The 23949-nt window shown below is 39.4% G+C and overlaps 1 protein-coding gene across 1 annotated transcript; it reads left to right on the top strand.

Annotated features, from left to right (window-relative positions):
- Nucleotides 1-4160: 4160 nt before the first annotated feature.
- On the top strand, nucleotides 4161-22970 carry LOC149829697 (actin-interacting protein 1-2-like). The gene is made up of 6 exons (XM_090015258.1): nucleotides 4161-4404; nucleotides 5570-5586; nucleotides 5777-6199; nucleotides 18786-18899; nucleotides 19098-19505; nucleotides 22713-22970. The coding sequence occupies exons 1-6, from the start codon at nucleotides 4161-4163 to the stop codon at nucleotides 22968-22970; spliced, it is 1464 nt and encodes a 487-aa protein (XP_089871384.1).
- Nucleotides 22971-23949: the final 979 nt, after the last annotated feature.

The following is a 23949-nucleotide window of genomic DNA, read 5'->3' on the forward strand; positions in this document are numbered from 1 at the left end:
CTGCTTGACCTGGTCTGAGCCTGCCTGACTTAGCCTGAGCCTGCTTGACCTGGTCTAAGCCTGCCTGACCTGGTCCTAACCCACCTGACCTAGGTCTGAACCTACTTGACCTAAGTCTGAACCCAGTTGACTTGACTTGAACCTGGTTTGGTTCAAAGTCAAAGTCCAAGTCCTTTTTCGTCCAAAGTTCGAAGTTGATCCTTTTTCGAAGTCGAGCCTCGTTCGAAGCGTTTGAAGCAATCGGAGTCGTTTCTTCCTCAAATTGAAGTAAGTTCGCTTCATTAAACCATCTCTCTCAAGTATTTGATTGTTTGTATATAGCATATACTTTCTGAAGTAGTATCTTGCTTTAGTTCTTGGTTGAGCCCTCTAGGACACTTCGGTGTTCACGCGCTCGCCTCGTAACTATCGTCGGATATATATGTTCGAATACGCAGTATATGCGTTCTTCAAAATAGTATCTCACCCTAGTTCTTGGTTGAGCCCTCTAGGACACTTCGGTGTTCACTCGCTCGCTTCGTAACTATCGTTGGATACAGATCTAGGTGTATATCTGCTGATACTGCCGACGCGTCTTATATCGCACAGGCCATGTAATTTACCTTTGCCGTCGCGTCGTATGATGCCAAGGCTCCCTGCTTTCTGTACTTCCGATTACTGCACTTCCGATTATGCATTTACTTACGCCGTCGCGTCGAACGATGCCAAGGCTCCTGCTTTCTGCAATGTATTGACTTACGCCGTCGCGTCGAACGATGCCAAGGCTTCTGCTTTGTTATATATGTAGAATATTTCGTTCAGTTACACACCCTGAACAATAGTATATGCATTTCCTTTACGCCGCCGCTGTATAAAGCACAGGCTTCTGCTTATATTACATATATGGCGCGTAAGTGAGCGTTCAAATGGAGATCAACTCCAAAATCGCCCATGCGATTCCCTTACCGCTCCTCGTACAAGATTCTGCTTGACGAATGAAGCCCCTATTGGAAAGGCTTCCCCTTTTGGCAAAATGCTCTTTACGTAAAGACTAAATCAATTACGTATGGCCTGGCTATGGCCCAAGGTTCCTGCAACCTTGATGGATGCAAAGTACGCACAACGGTGCGCATCCATTTCCCAAGTTAAGCGTAGCGATTTCCCACCAAAGAGGGGAGATGCCGCTGAAATGGATAAAAGAAACGCACGCTTTCTTCGTAAAAGAGAGGAAGTGCTGCTAAAATTCCTGAAGGGCTAAGAATAGCTCAGAAAGAACGTAGCAGAAGTGCTACCCAGTTATGGAACGCCTTCTACGATGTAGAAAGGTTCATCGCACCACTGCCGGTAGAGCAGAGAAGGTGTTGACAGAATGGTTGGCAGAAGAGCTGCCAAAACCAGTTAAGTGGCACAATGATGTCCTTTGTTGGAACAATGTCAGAATGACTCGTCTCCCTGACACCTGCAAGGGTATCATACTTGTAAGAGCCGTTGCGCCAAAGTAGTGGTAGCGCCTTGACAAGGTCCTGAGCTCGTTGCGTAAAAATACGCCGAGTAGCCGATCCGTAGAGATCGAGTCATGTGCATGCTCATTGAGAATTATCAGACAACCAGACTCGTAAGGGCCGCTGAGCCGGAGTGTGTTGTTTCCACCGAAAGAGGTGAAGTGCTCGTCAAGGCCGAAGTGCCGAGAGCAGAGTTAAGCATGCATATGAATAAAACCTTTGTTCCACGGTGAAAACCGTGTGGTTGATTGGGGTCGGGTACATACTTCTCAAAGGCTGCCCTATAGGCATGCAATGTTCGTCAAGTAATTGTAAGACCGGCAGGCCCCTTTCAGAATTTCTCACCGAGGAAGACGGTGATGGCGCAGCCTTGAGTGACATATATTTCACCCGAACCTGATAGAGTTCATTGATGGCCTTCGTCACTCAGAGGTATGGAGGTCGTGGTTATCCTTAAATATCTAAGGATTGAACCCAACTACTGCAATAGCAGAATGCATTCGGATACCTAGTAAGGATCTCTTCCGGTATGCTGTACCGTCCTACTAGGGGGATGGGGTCAACAGGCCTCTGGGGTATCTAAAATACATAGAATAATCAACCCCCAGATCGTCGCGTTGTCGCCCAAATATGAGTCCCCTAAGCCCAGGAGGAGGTGCAATTATCGAAACAAAGCATTAGCTTAGGTACAGCGCCACTTTGAATGTATGAGTGGATGACGTTGTTGAGTCAGTCCTGCATAACCTTTGTGAAGGTGTCATGGTCGGTATACTACTGGACCGATTGGGAAAGAACCCCATTGATATCCGTACGACTAAGTGAAGCTCGGAGAGCTGTCCTTAGATTCGTAGGATACGGATGTGCCAAGCATAAAGGCTTGAGCTAGACATCCATTCGTGACTCTGAGGAAGTCAAGGCTAAGTCGTAGAGACTTGAGAGGTTATTCTAACTCACAGCCCTGAAGAGGCTCATGCGAAGTCATGACGACTTGCGTGGATGTTCAACTCATAGCCCTGATGAGGCTTGTGCGATATACGCTAAGTCATGGAGGCTTGAGCGTCGTATTACGAACTGCGACCCTGAGTGGTCTATGCATTTACTTGAGTTGAACAGATAGGTGTTTGCCTACTTACCAGACCATCAGTGGTGCCTGACCCCGTTTAATGGGGATTTCAGGTGTTGAACCTGCGTGGCGATATGCGGAGCAAGGCGGCATCAAGTTCCAGGGTTTCTCTAGACAGAGTTGTACTGCTTCCTTTTTATTGAACCTACACTGCTTTTCTAAGCAGTAGTGTTGTAATAAACATATGTTTTTGATAAAATGGAACACTTTGGTGGTCAATGAGTTGCTTGGCCACATACCTGCAACGTGCTCGGAGTTTTCTAAAACTGACAACTCATTATCGTCTGATTCCGCTGCTAAAAGCTTTTGTAAGTTCTGCTGCAAAGAAAAAAAAAAGAAATTCTTGAAAATTTTAACTTAGCTTTGTTTTGGAAATCCGGGGCGTTACAGTGGGACTTGGGAGATTGTTCCTAGACCATCGAACAAGAATGTTGTAGGATCTAAATAGGTCTATAAAATCAAGTATAAACTCGATGAATCCATTGAACGCTATAAGGTGAGGCTAGTAGCGAAAGGGTTCACTCAAGAATACGGGCAAGATTATGCCGAAACATTTAGTTCTGTGATCAAGATGGAAACTATTCGATTAGTTCTGTCCTTGTCAGTTCAGTATGGATGGACTCTAAGTCAACTTGATGTCAAAAATGTATTTTTTGCATGGCACTCTCAAGGAAGAGGTGTATATGGAGCAACTCTCTAGTTATACCAAACATAGCCCCAACACGCATGTTTGCAAGCTACGAAGAGCCATCTATGGGCTAAAGCAGGCCTCCCGCTCATGGTTTGATAGTTTCTCTATTGAAGTTCAGAGACATGGGTTCGATCTCATCTTGATCATTTGTTTTTTATTTTTCGAGATTGTCAGGTACGCACCTTAATTCTTATATATGTGGATGATATTATTATTACTGGGAACTCCGATGAACACATAGAAGCTACCAAGATCTTATTGAGTCGACAGTTTAAGATGAAAGATTTGGGGGTTTTGCGTTATTTCTTAGGGGTTGAGGTGGATCGACAGGATGAAACACTTCACTAACCCAACACAAATATACTTTGGATTTGTTGGATAAGGCAGGCATGAAGGATTATAAACCTCTATCCACCCCTAGTGTCCTTAATCATAAACTCAGATCCCGGGATGGGGAAGCATATGAAGATTCCAAGAAATATCGGAGTCTTGTGGGTATGTTCCAATATCTCACCTTCACTAGACCAGACATTGTGTATGCAGTGAATCAAGTTTCACAATTCATGCATGACCCACGAACAAAGCATATGAATGTTGTCAAGAGAATCCTTCGATATTTAAAAGGAACTCTTGGAGATGGTCTAGTTTATCATCAATCCAAGACTAAAGGGGAGCAACATCGACTGGATGTATACACAAATGCAGATTGGGTTGGAGTTCCAGATGACAGGCAGTCGGTTTCTGGATATTGTGCTTTTCTTGATGGGAACTTGATGGCGTAGAGTAACAAGAAACAACGTGCATTTGCACGATCTAGTATTGAAGCTGAGTATCGATCTATGGTGGCTGCTACAATAAAGGCCACATGGCTGAGACATCTTTGACTGAAGTTGGAGAATCTATGCTACCCACCACTCTCTTGCGCGATAATCAAGGTGTCATACAAATTGCTTTTAATCCTATTCACCATAGTCGCACAAAGCATATAGAGATTGATCAATACTTCATTCGGCAAAAGATTGAAGATAGAGAAGTTGCACCTACTTATGTTCCTACGGCTGACCAAGTGGCAGATTTGTTCACTAAGGGCCGTACTAATATGCGTTTTGGTTCTTGAAGAACAAGTTGTCCATGTTGCAAAACCATGCACAACTTGAAGGAGGGTATTGAGAATGTAGTGTACAGGTCTAGTTCTAGACCCAAAATGATTCTTTTGTATTGTATTTACATGGTTGGTATTATCGGGTCTGGGTTGACAGACCCAATCCAACTTGTATCATATATATAACATTGAATATAGGGCACAACCTCTCATTGAGAATCATGTCAGTCATTGCCACCTCTCCTTCTTGCAAATCCCTTTCTCTTCTGCTGTGGATGAAGATCTGGTCGAAGGTGCTTGACTTCTAACAATTTCTACATATTCTAATTTCAAAAGAAGACATTCATTTTTAATATAACCCTTTCAAAACACCTACCATACATATGAAGATAGAAAAGCTAAAGATACATACCGGAATGCAAAATCCTCGAATCCATGCTATTCATTAATACGAATCTTTTTCAAGACCATGATGCCTTGCTCTGATACCATGTCACAAAATGGCATGGACCTCAATGCACTCTATAATGAACTCCAAGAATAAAAACACAATGCATTTGGATAAAAACATAATAACTAAAATAAAACACAATAGAATGTGAATGAATAACTTCATTAATAAAGAACATTAAAAATACAAAGAAAAATACATTTTAATCATCATTACAATACACTCAAAAACACACAAGAAGCTTAAAACTACCCATCACTCTCTTACCTTATAAAGGCACCCATATTTATAGAGAAACGGAGGAAGAAAAGAGATTAAAGGAGAGAAAAAGGGAGTCCACATTAGTTTGACTAGCTGTTGGACCTAGTCCAATGACTAGATTTCTAGCCGTTGGACCAGCAGTCCAACAACTAGTCTAAGTCAACCACAGTTGACTTAACTTTAAAGTATATAATATATATATATATATATATATATATATGTATATATATATATCTTAACAATATTTGGGTTATATCATTTGAACATCTAAGACAAGTAGTTTGCATTGTATGCTGTATCTTAATAGCCTTTAGTTTGCAAACTTAATCTGTTGAAGTGATTATGTCACTATAAGAAATAGAGATGGTGAAAAACCCTTCATTTTCCTTGTTAGCTTCGAATCACATCGGCTACTGCTGGATTTCTGGTTTTGACTGAATTGCCTGTTGCAATTTTACAGGTGGATTAAAGGAAAGTGTTAATGCAATATTTGATACATTGTTTTTTCTTATTTTTAGGTCTTCAAAGAGAATGCACTTGCTGATTATGATTTTTTCTTTTGGTGTGACTCAACAGAAAGATACCTATTCATTCTTTGTTTTATATATTTATTTCTCTAGTAGCCAACTCTCATATCTTACTGCGAAAGCTTATCCTGCTGTTTCAGGTGCTAACAGTGTCTGCAGATAAAACTGCAAAAGTGTGGGAGATTGATGAAAATGGAAACGGTAAGGTGAAGAAGACACTTACTTCATCTGATTCTGGACTGGATGGAATGCTAGTTGGTTGCCTGTGGCAGAATAATCATCTTGTCACTGTTTCCCTTGGTGGCACTATTAGTATATATTCAACCAATGACCTAGAAAAGATGCCAGTATCATTTTCTGGGCACATGAAGAGCGTCACTGGTTTGGCAGTCACCTCTGAAGGCAGCCAGAATATTATTCTATCTAGCAGTTATGATGGGGTGATTGTCCGATGGATGCAAGGAGTTGGATGTGCAGGAAGGTTACAGAGAAGGGAGAACTCTCAAATTAAATGTTTTGCAGTGGTGGAAGGAGAGCTCACCACATTTGCCTTTGATAACAAGGTAGCACCATTTCTTCATGTACATGTAGTAGTTGCCTTTATTTTTATATCTTGTGGTTTGTGTGCTTGCACCATCTTTTTGAAGCTGATTTTCTTGATGACTTATGATTGCAACTAGGCTGGAGAACATGATGATGTGTCTTTCTATTATCCAATATGATCACTGAAATGAATATATTTCAATTCAATCTTGCACCTTGATGGGGTAGGCAATTTACACACTAGCTAAAATTACTACTCAATGTTGAGTCAGGCATATTAAGCCAACAAGATCTTGTGTTCTAAATAAAACATGTCTTGAGGGAAAAGACTGACTAGATGTTCATTGCAATTGAATAACAAGAAAATGAAATCTTGCGTTGATGGAGAAATGTTAGATCCCTCAATATAGAAATGGTACAAGAATGTGCTTCACAAAATGCCCTTATGTGATATTACAGAAGTAATTTTGGCATTTTAGAGAACAATGGAGTGAAAAATATAAAATATATAAAGAATATGAAAAGTGAAGTTATTGATGACTAGTATAGTTTTGTGAACTCCATGTATAGTGAACTGTGATAGTGTTAATAATTTTCTCCTGTGGTAAAGGAGCTTGATTGTAAATTATATTTTTATCAATAAAAAATGTCACTGCCTTTAAAAGTAGAACTACAAACTGCAAAGATTTTGTCATAAAATATGACAAATATTGAGATTAGGGGTGGCAAAACCTGACACGACCTCCCAACCCGACCCGCCAACCCGCCTTTTAGGCGGGTTCAGGTTGGGCTTAAACTAACCCGTTTAATAAACGGGTCGACCCCCCTTGATAGAAATCATGGGTTCCTTTCTTCATCTACAAGCAACAGCACAACATGGGGAGAGAGAACGTGGCTGCAGCAAAAATCCCTAATCAGGGTATTCATTTTTGCTTCTCTGATTAAATACACACAAATACAATAGCTAGGGTATGAAAATACCCATTACATGTTATGATAAAATTACAGCATGCCATTAATGAAACATTAATGAGCATGTGTTTAAAATGAAAGGAATTGGGTCTGGATTCTGAGTTCCAGACCTTATACTAAATGACAGTATCTTTTCACCCCCCCTCCAGTTGTACATGGTTTTGGACCATGAACATCCAAAATCTGTCCTTGATAAGTCCTTTTGTAAACAAGTCAACAACTTGATCAGCAGTCCGCACGTATTCTGGTTCAATTTCCTTCTCTTCAACCTTTTGTCTTACAAAATGTTGATCAATTTCAATATGTTTGGCACGACTGTGGTAGATAGGATTGAATGACATGTTGATAGCACTTTGATTGTCACACAAGAGAATACTTTTAGAAATCGATTCTCTTCTGTCAACAGGTGTCTGATCCATGTTACTTAGGCTGTAGTAGCTGACATTGATCTATATTCATCTTCTGTGCTCGACCTGGCTATGGCTTTTTGTTTTCTACTGCTCCAGGAGACAAGATTTAGCCCAATGAAAATGCAGTATCCTGAGACAGACCTACGTTCATCTGGATCTCCTGCCCAATCTACATCTGTGTAAGTAAGGAGTTCATGCATGTGATGACCAGGCATACTCTTTCTGTATAGAAGACCATCTCCAATAGTACCCTTCAAATATCGAAGAATGCTTTGAACGGTTTTCATATGCCCAATATGTGGTTCATGCATGAACTGAGATACCTGATTGACAGAATAGACAATGTCAGGCCGAGTGAAGGTAAGATATTGAAGCATTCCTACTATCCTGCGATATCCTGTAGGATCCTCGTACAAATCTCCATCTTAGCAACTGAGTTTCTGATGAAGTACATTGGGTGTGCTGAGGGGCTTACAATCTGTCATACCTGCCTTGCTAAGAACATCAATGGTATACTTATGCTGAGTAAGCGTCATGCCTTAAGGAGTCCTGTCAACTTCTACTCCAAGAAAGTATCGCAGTTTACCAAGATCCTTCATCTTGAATTTATGATTCAAAAGTTCTTTAACCTGTTCAATATGTTCATTAGAGTTACCTGTAATGATAATGTCGTCAACATATATCAATAACAGGGTAATTATATCTTTGCATTTAAATATGAAAAAAGAATGGTCAAGAAGAGACCGACTAAACCCATATTTTTCTACTTCAAGAGCGAAACTGTCAAACCAAGATCGAGATGCCTGCTTTAGACCATATATAGCTATCTTTAACCTGCACACGTATTCTTTAGAGTTCCCTTTTGCATACCCAGTGGGCTGCTCCATGTATACTTCTTCCTTCGGAGTTCCATGTAGAAACGCATTCTTCACATCCAATTGGTTGAGAGTCCACTGGTGCTCAACAGCCAATGATACTATGATGCGGATAGTTCCCATTTTCACAACTAGAATAAAGGTCTCATCATAGTCTTGTCCTTGCTCCTGTGTGAATCCTTTGGCAACCAGCCTTGCCTTATATCGCTCGATAGCACCATCTAGCTTATACTTTATCTTATAGACCCATTTTGACCCAACCACATTCCGATTATGTGGTCTGGGAACAATATCCCAAGTGCCAGACTCATGAAGAGCCGCCATTTTGTTGTTCATAGCTTCAATTCATCTCTTAGAATTTATTGCTTGATAAAGTGTTGTCGGTTGATCTTCCTTGCCCAAAGAGGTTAAGAAAAGTTGAAAATCCATCGTGAAGTTCTCATAACTGACCCACCTATCAATAGGATGCCGAGGTCGGGTAGACCTTCTGTGAGCAAGTGATTGAGTGGAAACATAAGGAGAATTATGCTCCTGATTAAAGCTGGGAGGTATCTCCTTCTCACGTCGAGAGTAACCAATGCCTTTATACCTTTCGGGGGCCAATAGTGATTCAGACGTTACACTTTCTTGAGTTCTTTGCGCAACAGTAGATACGTTTCCCTAGTCTCTTTGATTACATTAAGAAGAACATACATTATCAATACTAGAAAAGAGATCTGAGTTCAACCAAGGGTGATAAACTTCAATTTCAGGAGGAGTGCTAGCATTATGACCAAAATTTGATTCGTCAAACACAACATTTCTGGATATTTTTATGCGCTTGCTCACGGGATCATAGCATTTGTAGCCTTTGTAATCATCAGCATACCCCACAAATCTGCACTTTAAGGCCTTATCCTAAAACTTGTGCCGCATTGAACTGTCAACATGAACATAACATACACCCGAATACACGCAAATCGTGATAATTTGGATGCACACCATGCAAAGAGAAATAGGGTGATTTGTTCTCTAAGATGTTCATAGGCAATCAATTTATGACATAGACAGTTGTGTGAAAAGCCTCTGCCCAGAAGGTAACTGGAAGGTTACTATCATGCATCATGCTCATTGCACTCTTGACAATATGACAATGCTTCCGTTGAGTAATCCCATTCTGTTGAGGTGTGTGAGGGCAAGACACATATCTACTTATTCCATTTGTTTGGAGGAAATTTATGAAGTCATTTGAAGAGAATTCACCCCCTCCATCACATTGGAAACAAATAATATTCTGAGAGAATTGGTTTTGAACAAAAGAATGAAAATTCTGAAATAACTTGAAGGTTTTAGATTTACTTTTCATAAAGAAGATCCATGTATATCGAGAATAACTGTCAACAAATATGAGATAATATCTAGTGCCATACATGGAAGGAACTGGAGCCGGTCCCCAAACATCAGAACATATAATTTCAAATGGTCTTGAAGCTCTTTTATTAATGGAATGAAAAGGAAGAACATGACTCTTACACTGAAGACAACTAGAACACTTTTTATTATCGACACTTAAGTCTAGACTTGACTTGGGAATAAGACTACTTGAAACAAGCTTATCAATAAAGCGACTACTACAATGACCCAGACGACCATGCCAAAGATTCGACTCAATACATTCAGAAAGATTAAAAACACTCTCAGTAGAAACTGAAGATGATGATGTGAGCTTCAAGATGGAATCAACAGGTTGAACACGAGAGGAAGGATTCTCTTGGAACACGTACATATTTTCTTGACGTTTTCCTTCAGTGAATGTTTCTCTCGTTTGAAGGCCCTTAACACAAACAGAAAAAGGAGTAAACTCAACTGAAGCATTAATGCCATCTACAAGTTTAGAGACAAACAATATTTTTCTTGATATTAGGAGCATGAATGACATTTGAAAGTGCAAGAGAATAGTTGGACATGGGGATTACAAAATTTTCAATGTGCGAAATATGGTGGTGAGACCCATCTCCAGTGACTATACTATTTCTACCAACATAAGAAACAAGATTTAGGAGCTTACCAGCATCACCAGTGACATGAGTGGCTGCACCCGAATCAACATACCAAGTACCTTGATTATTCTGTTTGATATTCAATTCAGCTAAGGCAAATAATAGTAACTCTTTGACTTCTCCACTATTTTTCAATGTATTTGTTCCCTTTCTTGTCTCCAATTGCTTTCCTCTATTTTGCGGGTTAAACCAGCAATTTGCCTTTATGTGTCCCTTTTTGTTGCAGAGAAAGCAGGTAGGTATTGTCCTTTGCCTTTGCCCATTGGGAGGAACATTGGGTGTAGGTAGTATTCCACGACTTCCTTGTCCATTTCTTTCTTGACCCCATTTGTCTCAAAAATCATACCTACCACGTCCTCGCCCATAGGCAACTCCTGTGGCAAGAACATTGTGTGCTCCAACATGAGCATGAGTATCTTCAGAAAATCCTTTCAACGTCATCTCATACTGTAAAAGCTTGACACGAAGATCTTCAAATGTAGGTAAATCTGGCAAACACAATAAGGAAGTAACCATCATATGATAGTCCGACCCCAGCCTACTCAAAGTTTGTCGCACCATATCTTTGTCACTAACAGGGCATCCCACAATGGCCAATTGATCTGTAATAGTCTTCATTTTGTTCAAATACTCCATAATAGTCATGGAGTCCTTTCTTAGCATTTGAAACTCTTTCTTTAAAAATAATACTCTGGCCTGAGAAACTTGAGAATATGTCTGAACCAGTCGATGCCATAATTGCATTGTTGAGCATGAAATGAAATGGGGATCTTCGAAACACGAGCTTAGATTAACAAGGGCAAGTGTCAAGAATGACACTAAAGCATAACCCTTAAAAAGGGTATAACCGGAAACAAAATAAAAACAAAAATGTATTATTTATTGATATGAAAAACCAATTGCTTAAGAAGCATTGGAATGAAATACAAGAGGGGCTGCACCCCTTTATATACACAGCTGAAAGAGGACTCAATAGAGCTGTTGGACACAGTCCAACAGCTCTATTTAGAGCTGTTGGAATGTGTCAGTCCAACAGCTCTATTGCTAGTCAAGTCTGGACAGGACTTGACTAGCAACAGTCATTCTAGTTCAAACTGAACTAGATGACATAAAGACAAAAAATAAAAATAAAGAAAAAAAAATACAGAAAAAAAAGAAATGAAAAATGTATTTATATATATATATATAATAATAATATAATATTATTATATATACATATGTGTACAGTTTTACATTTTAACACTCCCCCTCAAACTTACGGTACAATGAGCGAAAGTTTGTCTAAGAGAAAGTGAAATCGGGGAGCAGCGAGAGGCTTTGTAAAGAAGTCTGTTAACTGATATTCTGAAGTGACATATGGCAGATCAATTATCCCGTGTAGATATTCCTCTCTGACGTAGTGACAATCCATTTCAATGTGTTTGGTGCGTTCGTGGAATGTTCTGTTACTGGCAATGTAGATCGCACTTTTGTTGTCACAACACATTTGTGAAGCCTTTGTTGCTTCAACTCCCATGTCAGCAAGCAGTCGTCGGAGCCAAACTACTTCCATGGTCGTGGTTGCCATGGCTTTGTATTCAGCTTCAGTGGATGAGAGAGATACCTTCTGCTGCTTTTTACACCTCCACGAGATCAATGATTCCCCTAAAAAGACACAAAAGCCAGTGGTTGAGTGTCTGTTATTGGGATCACCTCCCCAATCAGCATCAGTATATGCAATTAAATCAAGAGAAGAGGAGGAAGATAAGAAAAGTCCTTGTGAAAGAGAGGACTTGATGTATATGATAATACGCATGACTGCTCCCATATGAACAGAAGTAGGAGCATGTTGAAATTGACTTGCTGTATGAACAACATGTGCTATATCTGGTCTGGTAATGGATAGATAGGAAAGTGCCCCGACAAGCTGTCTATAAGGAGTAGGGTCTGCAAGAAGTTCTCCATCATCAATCTTCATTTTAACATTAACAACTTCTGGAGTGTCAACTTTCTTATCATCAGTAATACCAGACCTGAAAACAATATCAAAAGCAAATTTAGTCTGAGATAATAAATATCCTCTAGGAGAATAAGCAACTTTAATGCCTAAAAAGTATCTCAACAAGCCCAAATCAGTCATTTCAAAATGAGATTTAAGAAGTGTTTTGATTGTTTCAACTCCCTGTTTATCACTTCCGGTGATGATCATATCATCCACATAGAGAAGAAGCACAATGATCCCTGCATCAGAATTCTTAATAAACAAAGCAGTGTCAGTTAAACAGAATTGAAAACCAATATCAATCATAACACGACTAAACCTATCATACCAAGCTTTTGGTGCTTGTTTAAGTCCGTAAAGAGTTTTTTCTAAGCGAAGGACTTTACCCTTAGGAATACTTAGACCAGGAGGGGGTTCCATGTATACTTCTTCAACTAGCTTTCCATTTAAAAAAACATTTTTGACATCCATTTGAAAAATAGACCATTTTTTGATAGAAGCTAAGGCAATTAAGGTTCGGACAGTAGTCATACGAGCCATCGGAGCAAAGGTTTCTTCATAATCAATCCCATATTCTTGGGCATAACCTTTGGCTACTAAACGGGCTTTATATCTTTCAAGAGTACCATCACTCTTGGTTTTAATTTTATAAACCCATCGACATCCTATAGTTTTCTTCCCTGAAGGAAGATCTTGAATATTCCATGTAGAAGTCTTTTCAAGTGCATCTAATTCAACTTTCATGGCTTCTATCCATTTGATATCATTTTTTGCTTGAAAATATGTGGATGGTTCTTCATATGAGTGAATTAATGCAATAACTGCCCTATATGTGGGTGAGAAAGACTCGTATGATACAAACCAGTGGCATAGCTAGGATTGACGTGGGGGATGGGCAAACAGGGGTGTAGCAAAAAAAAAAATGGCGTGATAGTCGGGGGCTCAGGGGCAGCGCCCCCGAAAAAAAAATTGAGATAAAATAAAAAATGGCTACAATTATTAATAAAAATCTATTTTATATGGACAAATCAAACTATTTGCTGCAGTCAGGGCTGAGCTGGGCTAGGACTGGGCTTTTAAAAAAAAAATAATTTAACTGTTTCGAGAGGCAGGACTGGGCTACAGCCCATTCCTGCCCCCGCCCCCCCCAGCTCCGCCTCTGACCACCAAGATTGGCCGTAGAACCCCGAAAAAGCTTTAAGCTAAAAAATGAATACATTTTTTATGACACCGATGATGACCAACATGCACCATATGCAGAATTCAAGCAAAAAGAGTATAAAAATGCCTGTTAGACAAAAAATACAGACGCCCAATTATTAAAATCTGTCAATGGCCACAGTTACTCACTACAAGAATCCTAGACAATCGAGAACAAGCAATTCACTCACCAACTATCTGGTAGATAAAGATACGCTATCCGTTGCCTTCGTTACATTGATAGACATCCATACCTTGTTTTAGCAGCAGGCACAAAAGGAGAGTCCTATGCACGCACGATGACCAAGAAAGGATAGCAAGATTGACTCTTTCAATGAGGTTGCACCCAAAAAGGAGGAAAGAAACTAGACCCACGTTCAGTTGTGCCCCAAAAAGAAAGGATCAAGAACCAAATTGAAGGATTGGCCTGTATTGCTCCTGTAGAATGGATAACTGGATACTGTATCACCAGAGCCACTGAACATGAACAAAACCCACCCTCAAATTTAGGAGATAAGAGGGTCTTCTTCAAACTGCTAGCGATGGTTGCCGGAGATTGGCAAAGGTCCGACTGACTGTGACACTGGTGCCTCGCGTCGCCGGAGATTGCAGCCGAGAGGGAGAAGCTCGGAGGGGGGCACTGCCACCGCGGGTTCACCGAAGGGAGGCCGGCGGCACTGCAGAGCACAAGGGTTGCCGGCGAATGGGGTGGTCGTCTTGCCTGTGACTGAAGGGGAACGCTGGAACGGAGGGGCAGAGCTTTAGAAAACTGGCTAGGGTTTTACCCCTCGCCTCTTTTGGCAGGCTCTAGACTCATCGAGAGCCCGGGTCTCGGTCGATTCAGTTTCACGAGTCCCAATTCGACTCGGTTTTCCGAGTCATGAGTCGACTCGGTTTCAAATTTTAGGGTGGGCGGCCACCCACCCATGCCCACCCCTGGCTCCGCCACTGATATAAACTTTCCTGGAGGCCTCGAGATTCGGGATGATTGTCTAGTTGGAATGTTAGAATATTTTTCAAGTGCACATGGAGGATTAGACTCTTGTCGCCTGGAATATTGAATACTAGTATCTCTATGAACTTCTTCATTTTCAACATTAAGATCAATAATTCTTTGATCATCATCAAAGTTACAATCAAGGTCATATTCATCAGATGTTGATATTAGATCTAGCAAAAAGGAGTACTCAGTGACGTCTTTTAATTTTCTAAAATCAAAGAAGCTCTCCTTTTCAAGAAAGGAAACATTTCTAGACACATATAATTTATTATTTTTGAAGTCAAAACATCTATAACCTTTCTGGTTTTCAGCATATCCTAAAAAGGCACAGGGAATCACACGAGGAGAAAGTTTATCATTTTTGTCAGTAAATATGAAACATTTGCACAGTTTTATATTTTAACAGAGCAGTCATCTGGAATTGCCACAAGCACTTCTTGTGACAATGTAGAAGTGATATAGGCAACCAACGCCTGATCTCACTTCATCCAGGATACATACTCAGGATTTCTAACATAGGTAATAGAAAGATCTTTCTCACCATTCTTTTCTTTTTGTGGTATGAATTCTGGAGGAACAGGAACAAAACCATCCAGATGTCCAGAAAGGTCCTGACTTCTTATGAATGGTATGATTTGTTGCTTCCAAGTTAGGAAATTGGAATTGTTCAGTTTCTCAGACACGAGTTGGCTGAGAAAGTTTGAGGAAAGACCAGACTGAGAATGAGGGATTGAGTCCATATTCTTTTGAAGCCAAAAACAAGAAGGAATAAGATCCAACCAAGAGAAGGAATAAAAAATAAGAAATGGCCTTACGACAAAGACCCAACCACAATTGAATTCTAGTATAATTCAGAACGTAAATTTTAATATCAGAGAAGTCTAAAGACCAGACTAGTTTTTTTTTTTAACTGATGAACACGAGGCAGAAAAACAGGACTGCACAGTAAAGAATCTGTTCTGAATAAAATTCAATCAGTAATAGGTACGTTATTTTGAAAATATTGTGTTTTCCTTTTAGAATAATGAGAAAACAGGCAAAACAGAGATGAAAATGAATTCGAAGATGAAATTATTTTAATCAAGATAGATCTGGGCGTGCAGATCATAATCTGATCTGACGTCAATATGCAAATGAGTTTGGAGTGATCCTTTTCAACTCTTGTAATCACACATAGATCAAAAAAATTGATCTTGCTTGATTATTTTGCTTATGGATGGGTAAGATCACGTGCAGCAATGTGAAAGAAGTAGTAGATATGACAGAAGAACAACAGGGAATGAAAGAAGGAGGAAATATGCCAACGTGACCAAATTTCAGTTTTGGATTTTGGAAATAAGAGAAACACGTTGGCTTAAATAAAAAAGGGGAATCAAAAGGAGGTACTTGAAGAAGACAATAAGCAGATTAATGATGTATTTCAAAAGAGCAAAAAGAAAGAGGAGAGTACGAAGAAGAGATTTCAGTCCGGACTGCAGATTTAAATACAAGAGAAATCGATAGGAAAAATGAGAAAACAGGTACCTTAGAAGGAGACAAATCAGTCATAGAAGGAACCGATCTTCAATATTGAACCTGCTGCTCTGATACCATGATAGAAATCATGGGTTCCTTTCTTCATCTACAAGCAACAACACAGCATGGGGAGAGAGAACGAGGCTGCAGCAAAAATCCCTAATCAGGGTATTCATTTTTGCTTCTCTGATTAAATACACACAGATACAATAGCTAGGGTACGAAAATACCCATTACATGTTATGATAAAATTATAGCATGTCATTAATGAAACATTAATGAGCATGTGTTTAAAATGAAAGGAATTGGGTCTGGATCCTGAGATCCAGACTTTATACTAAATGACAGTATCTTTTCACGCCTAACCCGTTTATTAAACGGGTCGGGTTCGTGTTAGGGGTATGCCAACCCAGCTGACCCGTTTAATAAACGGGTTAGGCGGGCGGGTCAACCTGCTAACCTGCCAATCCGTTTACCCGACCCAACCCGTTTATAAACGGGTTGGCGGGTCGTGTCGGGTTACCCGTTTAATAAACGGGTCGGGTTCGTGTTTGCCACAGCCGACCCTTTTAATAAACGGGTCGGGTTGAGGTATGCTGACCAGCCAACCCGCCGGGTCGACCTGCCAACCCGACCCGATTGCCACCCCTAATTGAGATAGGCAACAATGCTCCATCTTGAGGTGTTGCAAAGATATCTATCGAATTGATTTATGAAGTCAAGCCTTGAACTCTCTTGGAGAATTTGCAATTCTATTCAGAAAATTTGAAGTGCTAAACATCTTGAATGCAACTCTTTCTTATTAAAGTGGCAAGTCACCAATATATGGTTGCTTCTTTTCATAGATATTATTTATCACCATAAAGCTTCCTAGAAGTTTCACCTGAATCTCTGCCTTTTGTAATATTGCTTTTACATGAATTCTTTTCAAATGGCCCAAAAGACATGGCTTTATAATTTGGCTTCAACATTTAAGCTTATGATCATTTGTCTCTTTTCTATTCAATGGTACGGAATTCACTCTCAAAGAAAATAAAACCAGAGGCGGTTCTTTTATGCACATACATGCAGGTCATCTATTTTGTACTTCAAAGGAATTGGCATAGAAGATTCCTTTTTGATGAGTAGCCTTCAATTTTTTGAATATTCATGGCCCATCTCAGTATCATTTCATTGTGCATGAATTGATTAATCAGGCTAATCGGATAACAGATATGTTAGTTAATTCACAAGGCTCCAAACTGACTAATAACAGTATCTTCCAACATATTCTCTCTAAAAGATAAATATACTCTTTGTTGTTCTTGTAACTTCAATCTCTAAGAGGTACGTAAATGAGACCAATTTCTTGATGTCAAATTCTTGAATTAGAAACTTAAATAGCCTTTGAAATTCTATATAATATTTCATTGAAATAGTTTGACCAAAATATGCAAGTAATATCATTTTCAATACTCCTTGAGAAGAAATAAAAAATGAATTGAGATTTGTTCACGCCCATGCTTGAAATGAGCAGTACTACATCTTTTAAGCAAGTAATTCAACTTTATGTTCATGTGGTGAAGACGAAGAATAGAGAAGAGATAACAGGAGGTACCACAGGGCTGTAAAGTGCCTCATATGGTGGGTGATGTCGCAGTCAACTCTCTTGTATGTTATGTCTAACTTTAGGTTAACCTAATTACACATATACCTTTTGAAAGGTACACCTTGCCATGTAATGATATAATATGACGAGCAGTGCTTCATTGGCCTAATCATAGCACTATGGATATTGTTTTGTTCTGACATTGTTACCGTGCCAGTTGTAATTTTGACATATAAAATGTCATGAGCAGAAATTCTCTTGATCCAATGTTCACAGCATAAGGAATTGATTTGTATGTGACAGTTGACACTATTTGTTATTCATTATGTAAGTTGTACAAGTGGAATTTGATTTTCGCACGTGCATGGTATAGTCAACCTCTCTCACGCTCTCTATAAACAGGCAACTAACTACAATTTGTATTCATACATGTGCATATATGTATTGGATAAACTGGGAGCTATGTCACATAGGTACGGGTGCAAATGCGGGGGCGGCGATGCGGCACTTTAAAAGAACTTGGGTGTGGGGGTGCGGGAGGGTATATATATATATATATATATATATATATATATATATATATATATATATATATATATATATATATTTTAACACCACCCCTTTACCCTTTCTCGTGGTACCCCATTCTCAAGCCCCATCCCTCTTTACCCCTTCTCGAGGTACCCCCTTATTTTTTTAATTGGGGGGGGAGGGGGTGCTCGAGGTACCCTTACCCATTATCGAGCCCTGTCCCTTTTTTTAATGGACAAAGTTAACCAAGTCCATTTTGGACAATGATAACCTTGGGTGCGGGTTGACCGAATTGGGTGCCACACCCGCATCGCGTCGACGTGGGTGCAGAGGCCTCTTTGGTGAGTCCCTGTGACATAGACTGGGAGCATGTCTGTGCTCGCTAGTATGTCTAATGGCAATAACATGTGAAAGATTTCCAAAGGCTATTCGGTTGGAGATTTTCTCCTCGTTTTTAAGTTATATTGTCCTAGTCCAATTTGATGATTTTATCAGGTGTTCTCCAAATATTTGGTCCTCTTCTTTGATCTTCGGATAGTAAATATTAGGGATAGTCCATATATTCTTGTCTGGAAAGCTTTCCAGCCAATTATAAAAGTTCAATACACGGTAGTATTGCTCACCAAGTCTGATGAATAGCATATTCCTTTAATAAGGAACAATTTCTTAATCTACCTGCCAAATTCCAATTGATGATATCCTGCTGTGGGGCTTATATTTTGTTGACTGTACAACAACTGTAGCTATGTACAATATGTTCAACTTGCTTTTGCTACAAGAGATGATCCTTTTCCCAAAATTTTACAGGTAAGGAGAATTCCGCTGCATGCTGATCTGTGTGGTGATGAAGAACAAATTGATATTGGTGCACAACCAAAGGACTTAAATATTGCACTTGATAAGCCCGAGCTGGCATTGCTTTCAACTGATTCAAGAGTAATCATGCTTCGTGGATCCAAAGTGTTGTCAACTCTGAATCTTGGGTTTGCTGTGACGGCATCTGCAATTTCACCTGATGGAAGTGAGGCCATTGTTGGTGGCCAAGATGGGAAACTCCACGTCTATTCTGTCAATGGGGACACTCTCACTGAAGAGTCAGTCCTTGAGAAGCATCGTGGTGCTATTAACGTCATTCGTTTCTCCCCAGATGCCTCTATGTTTATTTCTGGTGATCTCAATCGAGAAGCTGTTGTATGGGACCATGTCACTCGAGAGGTACCATCTCTCTCTCTCTCTCTCTCTCTCTCTCTCTCTCTCTCTCTCTCTATATATATATATATATATATATATATATATATATATATATATATATATATATGTGTGTGTGTGTGTGTGTGTGTGTGTGTGTGTATCAATCCTTGAACACAAGCACACACACATAACAAAAAGAAAACAAGAATTGGTGTATGTACAGAGTCTACAGACAGTATGCGAGGGAGATGCACATTATAACACTTTGCAAACCATGTAAATCCTTTTTTTTTGTCTAAGAGAAATAATTTAAGCCAGGGGATAAGAAATCTTTCAACAAGCTTACAGAATAGATCAAATTAAGATTCTTAACCACCAGTCCTATTCCGACCAATCCAAGCTAAATCCCCATCTGACCATTTTATTGGCACAATCCAAAGCTTGTTTGAACAACCACTGAAATGCTGGATAAAACCAAAACAAATGCTCAATTGTTTCGTTCTCATCGAAACAGAAGTAGCAAGTACTTGCAAGCTGGAAACTTTTGTCTTTCAATTTGCACTGGTTATTAACCTTATCAAGTGCTAAGAGCCACACAAATATCTTGGCTGTAGGAGGGATGGAAACCCTGGACGGTGTCATTTGGAAAGTGGTCTACATCTTTACAGCCAAAAGCATGGCTAAATGAAGCTATAGAGAACATAACACATCCGTCACATTTCCATATAAGGAATTCTCGCTGTCAGAAATTTTCCATGGGCCTAAAAATCCAATAGCCATAACCAAAACCAATCTTCTACCTCTTGCACCTTGAAATTCCTTCTGAATTCAGTGAACTAACTAGCTCTTCCTTTCCAACATTCACTTACAAGTATGCTGTTATCTCTGTTTATGTGAAAAAACGGTGGATATCTTTCAGCAAGAGTTACATCCCTGGACCATAAGTCAGTCTGGAACCTCAGCTTGACCCCTTTGCAAGCTTGATTTGAACCATAAACTTAATTACCAATTCAATCACCCCCCTTTGCAAGGTCGTACTCCCTTGAAGATTTGATTATTTGGTTCCAGCCAACCACACCACCAGCTGAGATAGAGCTACCATTTCCACGTACCAATCCATTTATCCCTTCACCCAAGCCTATGGGACCAAAAAACAAGTTAGATTCCAGATTTGTTCAAAGCTAACAGTCAGATCTGCCTATGATCCAAGTAAGTGTTTTAAAATTTAACATTCAAAACAAAGAAATCTTCTGAAAAATATTAAATCCATAGAGAAGAAAGAGGTTAGAAGATTAGAGGAAAAAGCATGAAGATGAGATTAATAGATCACTTCGTCATGGCTGCTCTAATTCTGTGTCAATTTTTGTCATTTCAATTTGACTCAATGAAATAGGAAAGAGAAAATGAATATTCCAACTACAACAGGTTGATGTCCCAACTCATTAATCACATGGGATGATCTCTCATAATAGATTAATCCTCACTAGGATTGAGTTAATTTTTTTTTATTAGTCAAGCTAGGTTTGCCTGAATATGGCCCGGTTGAGATAGTGTGACTCCAACTGGTACTACAAATCAATTACCCGAGCCATTGATGACAATGATACAATACTAATGCATGTTACGTAAAGCAAAAATAAAAACACATATTGAAGAAATGCCACGTATCCTTACATCTTGTCCTTAAGAGTTAATTAAACAGAAAGATGAGCATTGTCAGGGATAGAATGGGCATGTTACAAGCTGTCTGAAATTACAGAACACAAAAAATTTGACATGAAGCAAGTTGAAGGAACTGGGAAAAGGAGGAGCCCAGTAAAGATTGGAGATCAGCAATAAGCAGGAATATTACTATTGGGGACCATAAGTTTAGCTTTAAGCAACAATGGGATTACAAAGCAAATTGTGGTGCATAAGACAAATACCAGTTTTGATAATAATGGTGTACTTTGCTATTAATTGCATGTTCTGGATTTTCATGAGAAGGTGACAAAGCAATCAAGACCTAGAATGAATTGATTCGGCGCAATATCCCTGTTATGAAAAATGTAGTAGACATTCATTCTATTGTATGTCAATGGCATTCTAGATCCAAAAACCTTGAAAATTCTTAAGCATTTATGGCCTTGTGTGCGGTATTATAATTACCCTTGTTTTCCTAGACTACAAAATGCCTATGTCACACGGACTCGGCTAGGGAGGTGCCGCACCCGAGTCGACACGCCCCGACACGGGTGCGGACACGGGTGCGGCTTCGGACTCGGCCCGGACTCGGTCAACGCCGAGTCGGACTCGGTCAACGAGTCCAGGCCACGTCCGTCCACATTTTGGACTCGGTCAACTTTGACCGAGTCCAAAAATGTCCATTTTTAAGACAAAAAACAAAAAAAAACAATTTTTATATATCTTTTTTTTTAATATATAACCAGACTGTGCAATGCATGCAGTTGCACAGTCACAGACTGTGCAACTGCAACTGCACAGTCATTGCACACAGTCTGTGTGACTGTGCACAGTCTGCACAGTCACAGACTGCATTGCACAGACTGTGTGCACAGTCTGTGTGACTGTTTCACAAGTCACAACTTATGTAAAAATATGTATAAAACACGATAAAAGGTAACCCAACCATTTGAGATAGCTAAATAAATGCTTTTCCAGTTTCAAAAAATACTAGTTTCACAAGTATTAGAAAAGCTAGCTTAAGAAGTACCATAAAGAAATGGGAATGCCAAATTGAAACTTTCGAAAAAATTAAGGTCATAGTTTTGGCTACTTAATTTTAATTGTTTACTAGAATTATATATATATATAGCCGAGTCCCCGTGTCCAAAATTTTTGAAATTGCGCCGCACCCGTGTCGCACCCGCACCCGCACCCGCACCCATGTGACATAGCAAAATGCCATGGTTCAATTTATCAGGCACAATGTAAATCCTATATGGTTTTTTAATTTTCTTTTTGTTTCCTAAATTCTTTTTACACACATTAAAGTAGTGGAAGGCTGTCATGCTTCATCCATGTTTTTTTTTCTTTATTTTTGATAGATTTTGTCACTATATTTAAGTTGTTCATACTTCTAACTTTTTGGTTCCCATTTGCATAGTCCATCTCTCTTTCTTCCTTTCCCTTCCGCATTAATCCTTTTTAGAAATGTAATGTTAATTACCAAGGTTTGATTTTTAACTTCCTGAACATTTGTCTCACTAACCAGTTGACTATCTTCTGCAGGTTAAGCTTAAGAACATGTTGTACCATACTGCTCGTATAAATTGTGTGGCTTGGTCTCCTGATAGCACAATGGTTGCTACGGGATCTCTAGACACAAGCATAATTATATATGAAGTTGATAAGCCAGCTTCAAGTCGTATAACCATAAAGGGTGCTCACTTGGGAGGTGTTTATGGATTAGTTTTCAATGATGATTGCACTGTTGTAAGCTCTGGTGAAGATGCATGCATTCGTGTGTGGAGATTAGTGCAGCAGTAACGGGATCGTAACTGCAATTGATGGTTGATTTGGTTTTGGAAGCAAGTTGTGTGGCCTTACATTTCTTGCTCTGTGCAGTCTTCGTCAAAAGAATTCTCTGTTTTGTTTGTAGGAAAACCCTTTCCAGTTTGTCTTTGATTGAAGACTAGAAGAACATAGCAGAATGGCTCGTGTTTTGATATGATTTTGCTTATGTGAGTTTTTCGCCTTTTTTGGGTTATATTGGGTGTTTTTTTTTTTCCTTCTCCTTTTGTCGGTCTGATCAGCCATGCATACACCTAAATATTTTCCATGATCATATTTGTGTATGCAATGTTCATTGCTGGAATTGTGATGAAATAATAGAATGCTTAATCCCTTGGCCTATTCGCACTCTCTTCTTTGTTCACGCATGGATATTGCTTTCTTTTCGGGGGGGGGGGATGAAAGAGACACTCTTTCGTAGGAAAGAGAACTTTTACTAAGGGAGGTGAAACAAACATCTCCATGGAAAACATGTGGTGGTGTTTACATAATAAAGGCAAACAAGCATCTTTCCTGTCAAAATGGGTTCACACCACTGTTGTCTGTATCGGAATCGGACTTGTATCGTTTGGCCCAATGATTCAGGTGAATCCTCCAATATCCATTCTCAAGTGAATTATTCTGAATTGGCCAAAAAATAATTAAAAAATATTGTGTCAATCAGAACTTGACACATGTTAAAGCCATTAAAATAATATAAAAAATTAATTTTAATCTATTTTTTACATTTTATTAAAAAATAGCCAATTTAGGTCAGTATTTTCTGGTGCATCGACATTCAGGCCAATATCGACAACACTGGTTCACACCTTCCCCCCATGGGAAAGAACTTTTTCTCATGCGTCCCTTCAAGAAGTGGCTTCCCTTGGGTGGGGATGCAATAAACGCCCTGTTGATGATATTTCGATCTTAAGAATATGAAATAAGTCTCCATATGGGAACTGGTAGTTGGAGG

Source organism: Nuphar pumila, chromosome 8, assembly GCF_984573655.1.
Source record: "Nuphar pumila chromosome 8, dmNupPumi1.hap1.1, whole genome shotgun sequence".
Lineage (NCBI taxonomy): Eukaryota > Viridiplantae > Streptophyta > Magnoliopsida > Nymphaeales > Nymphaeaceae > Nuphar > Nuphar pumila.

Excerpts from the sequence above, each read along its gene's own strand:
- LOC149829697 (XM_090015258.1), top strand. The coding sequence starts at position 4,161 with ATGGCTGAGACATCTTTGACTGAAGTTGGAGAATCTATGCTACCCACC. Across the intron at positions 18,900-19,097 it reads TTATAAAAGTTCAATACACG|GTAAGGAGAATTCCGCTGCA; the intron begins GTAGTATTGCTC and ends AAAATTTTACAG. Across the intron at positions 19,506-22,712 it reads GGGACCATGTCACTCGAGAG|GTTAAGCTTAAGAACATGTT; the intron begins GTACCATCTCTC and ends TATCTTCTGCAG.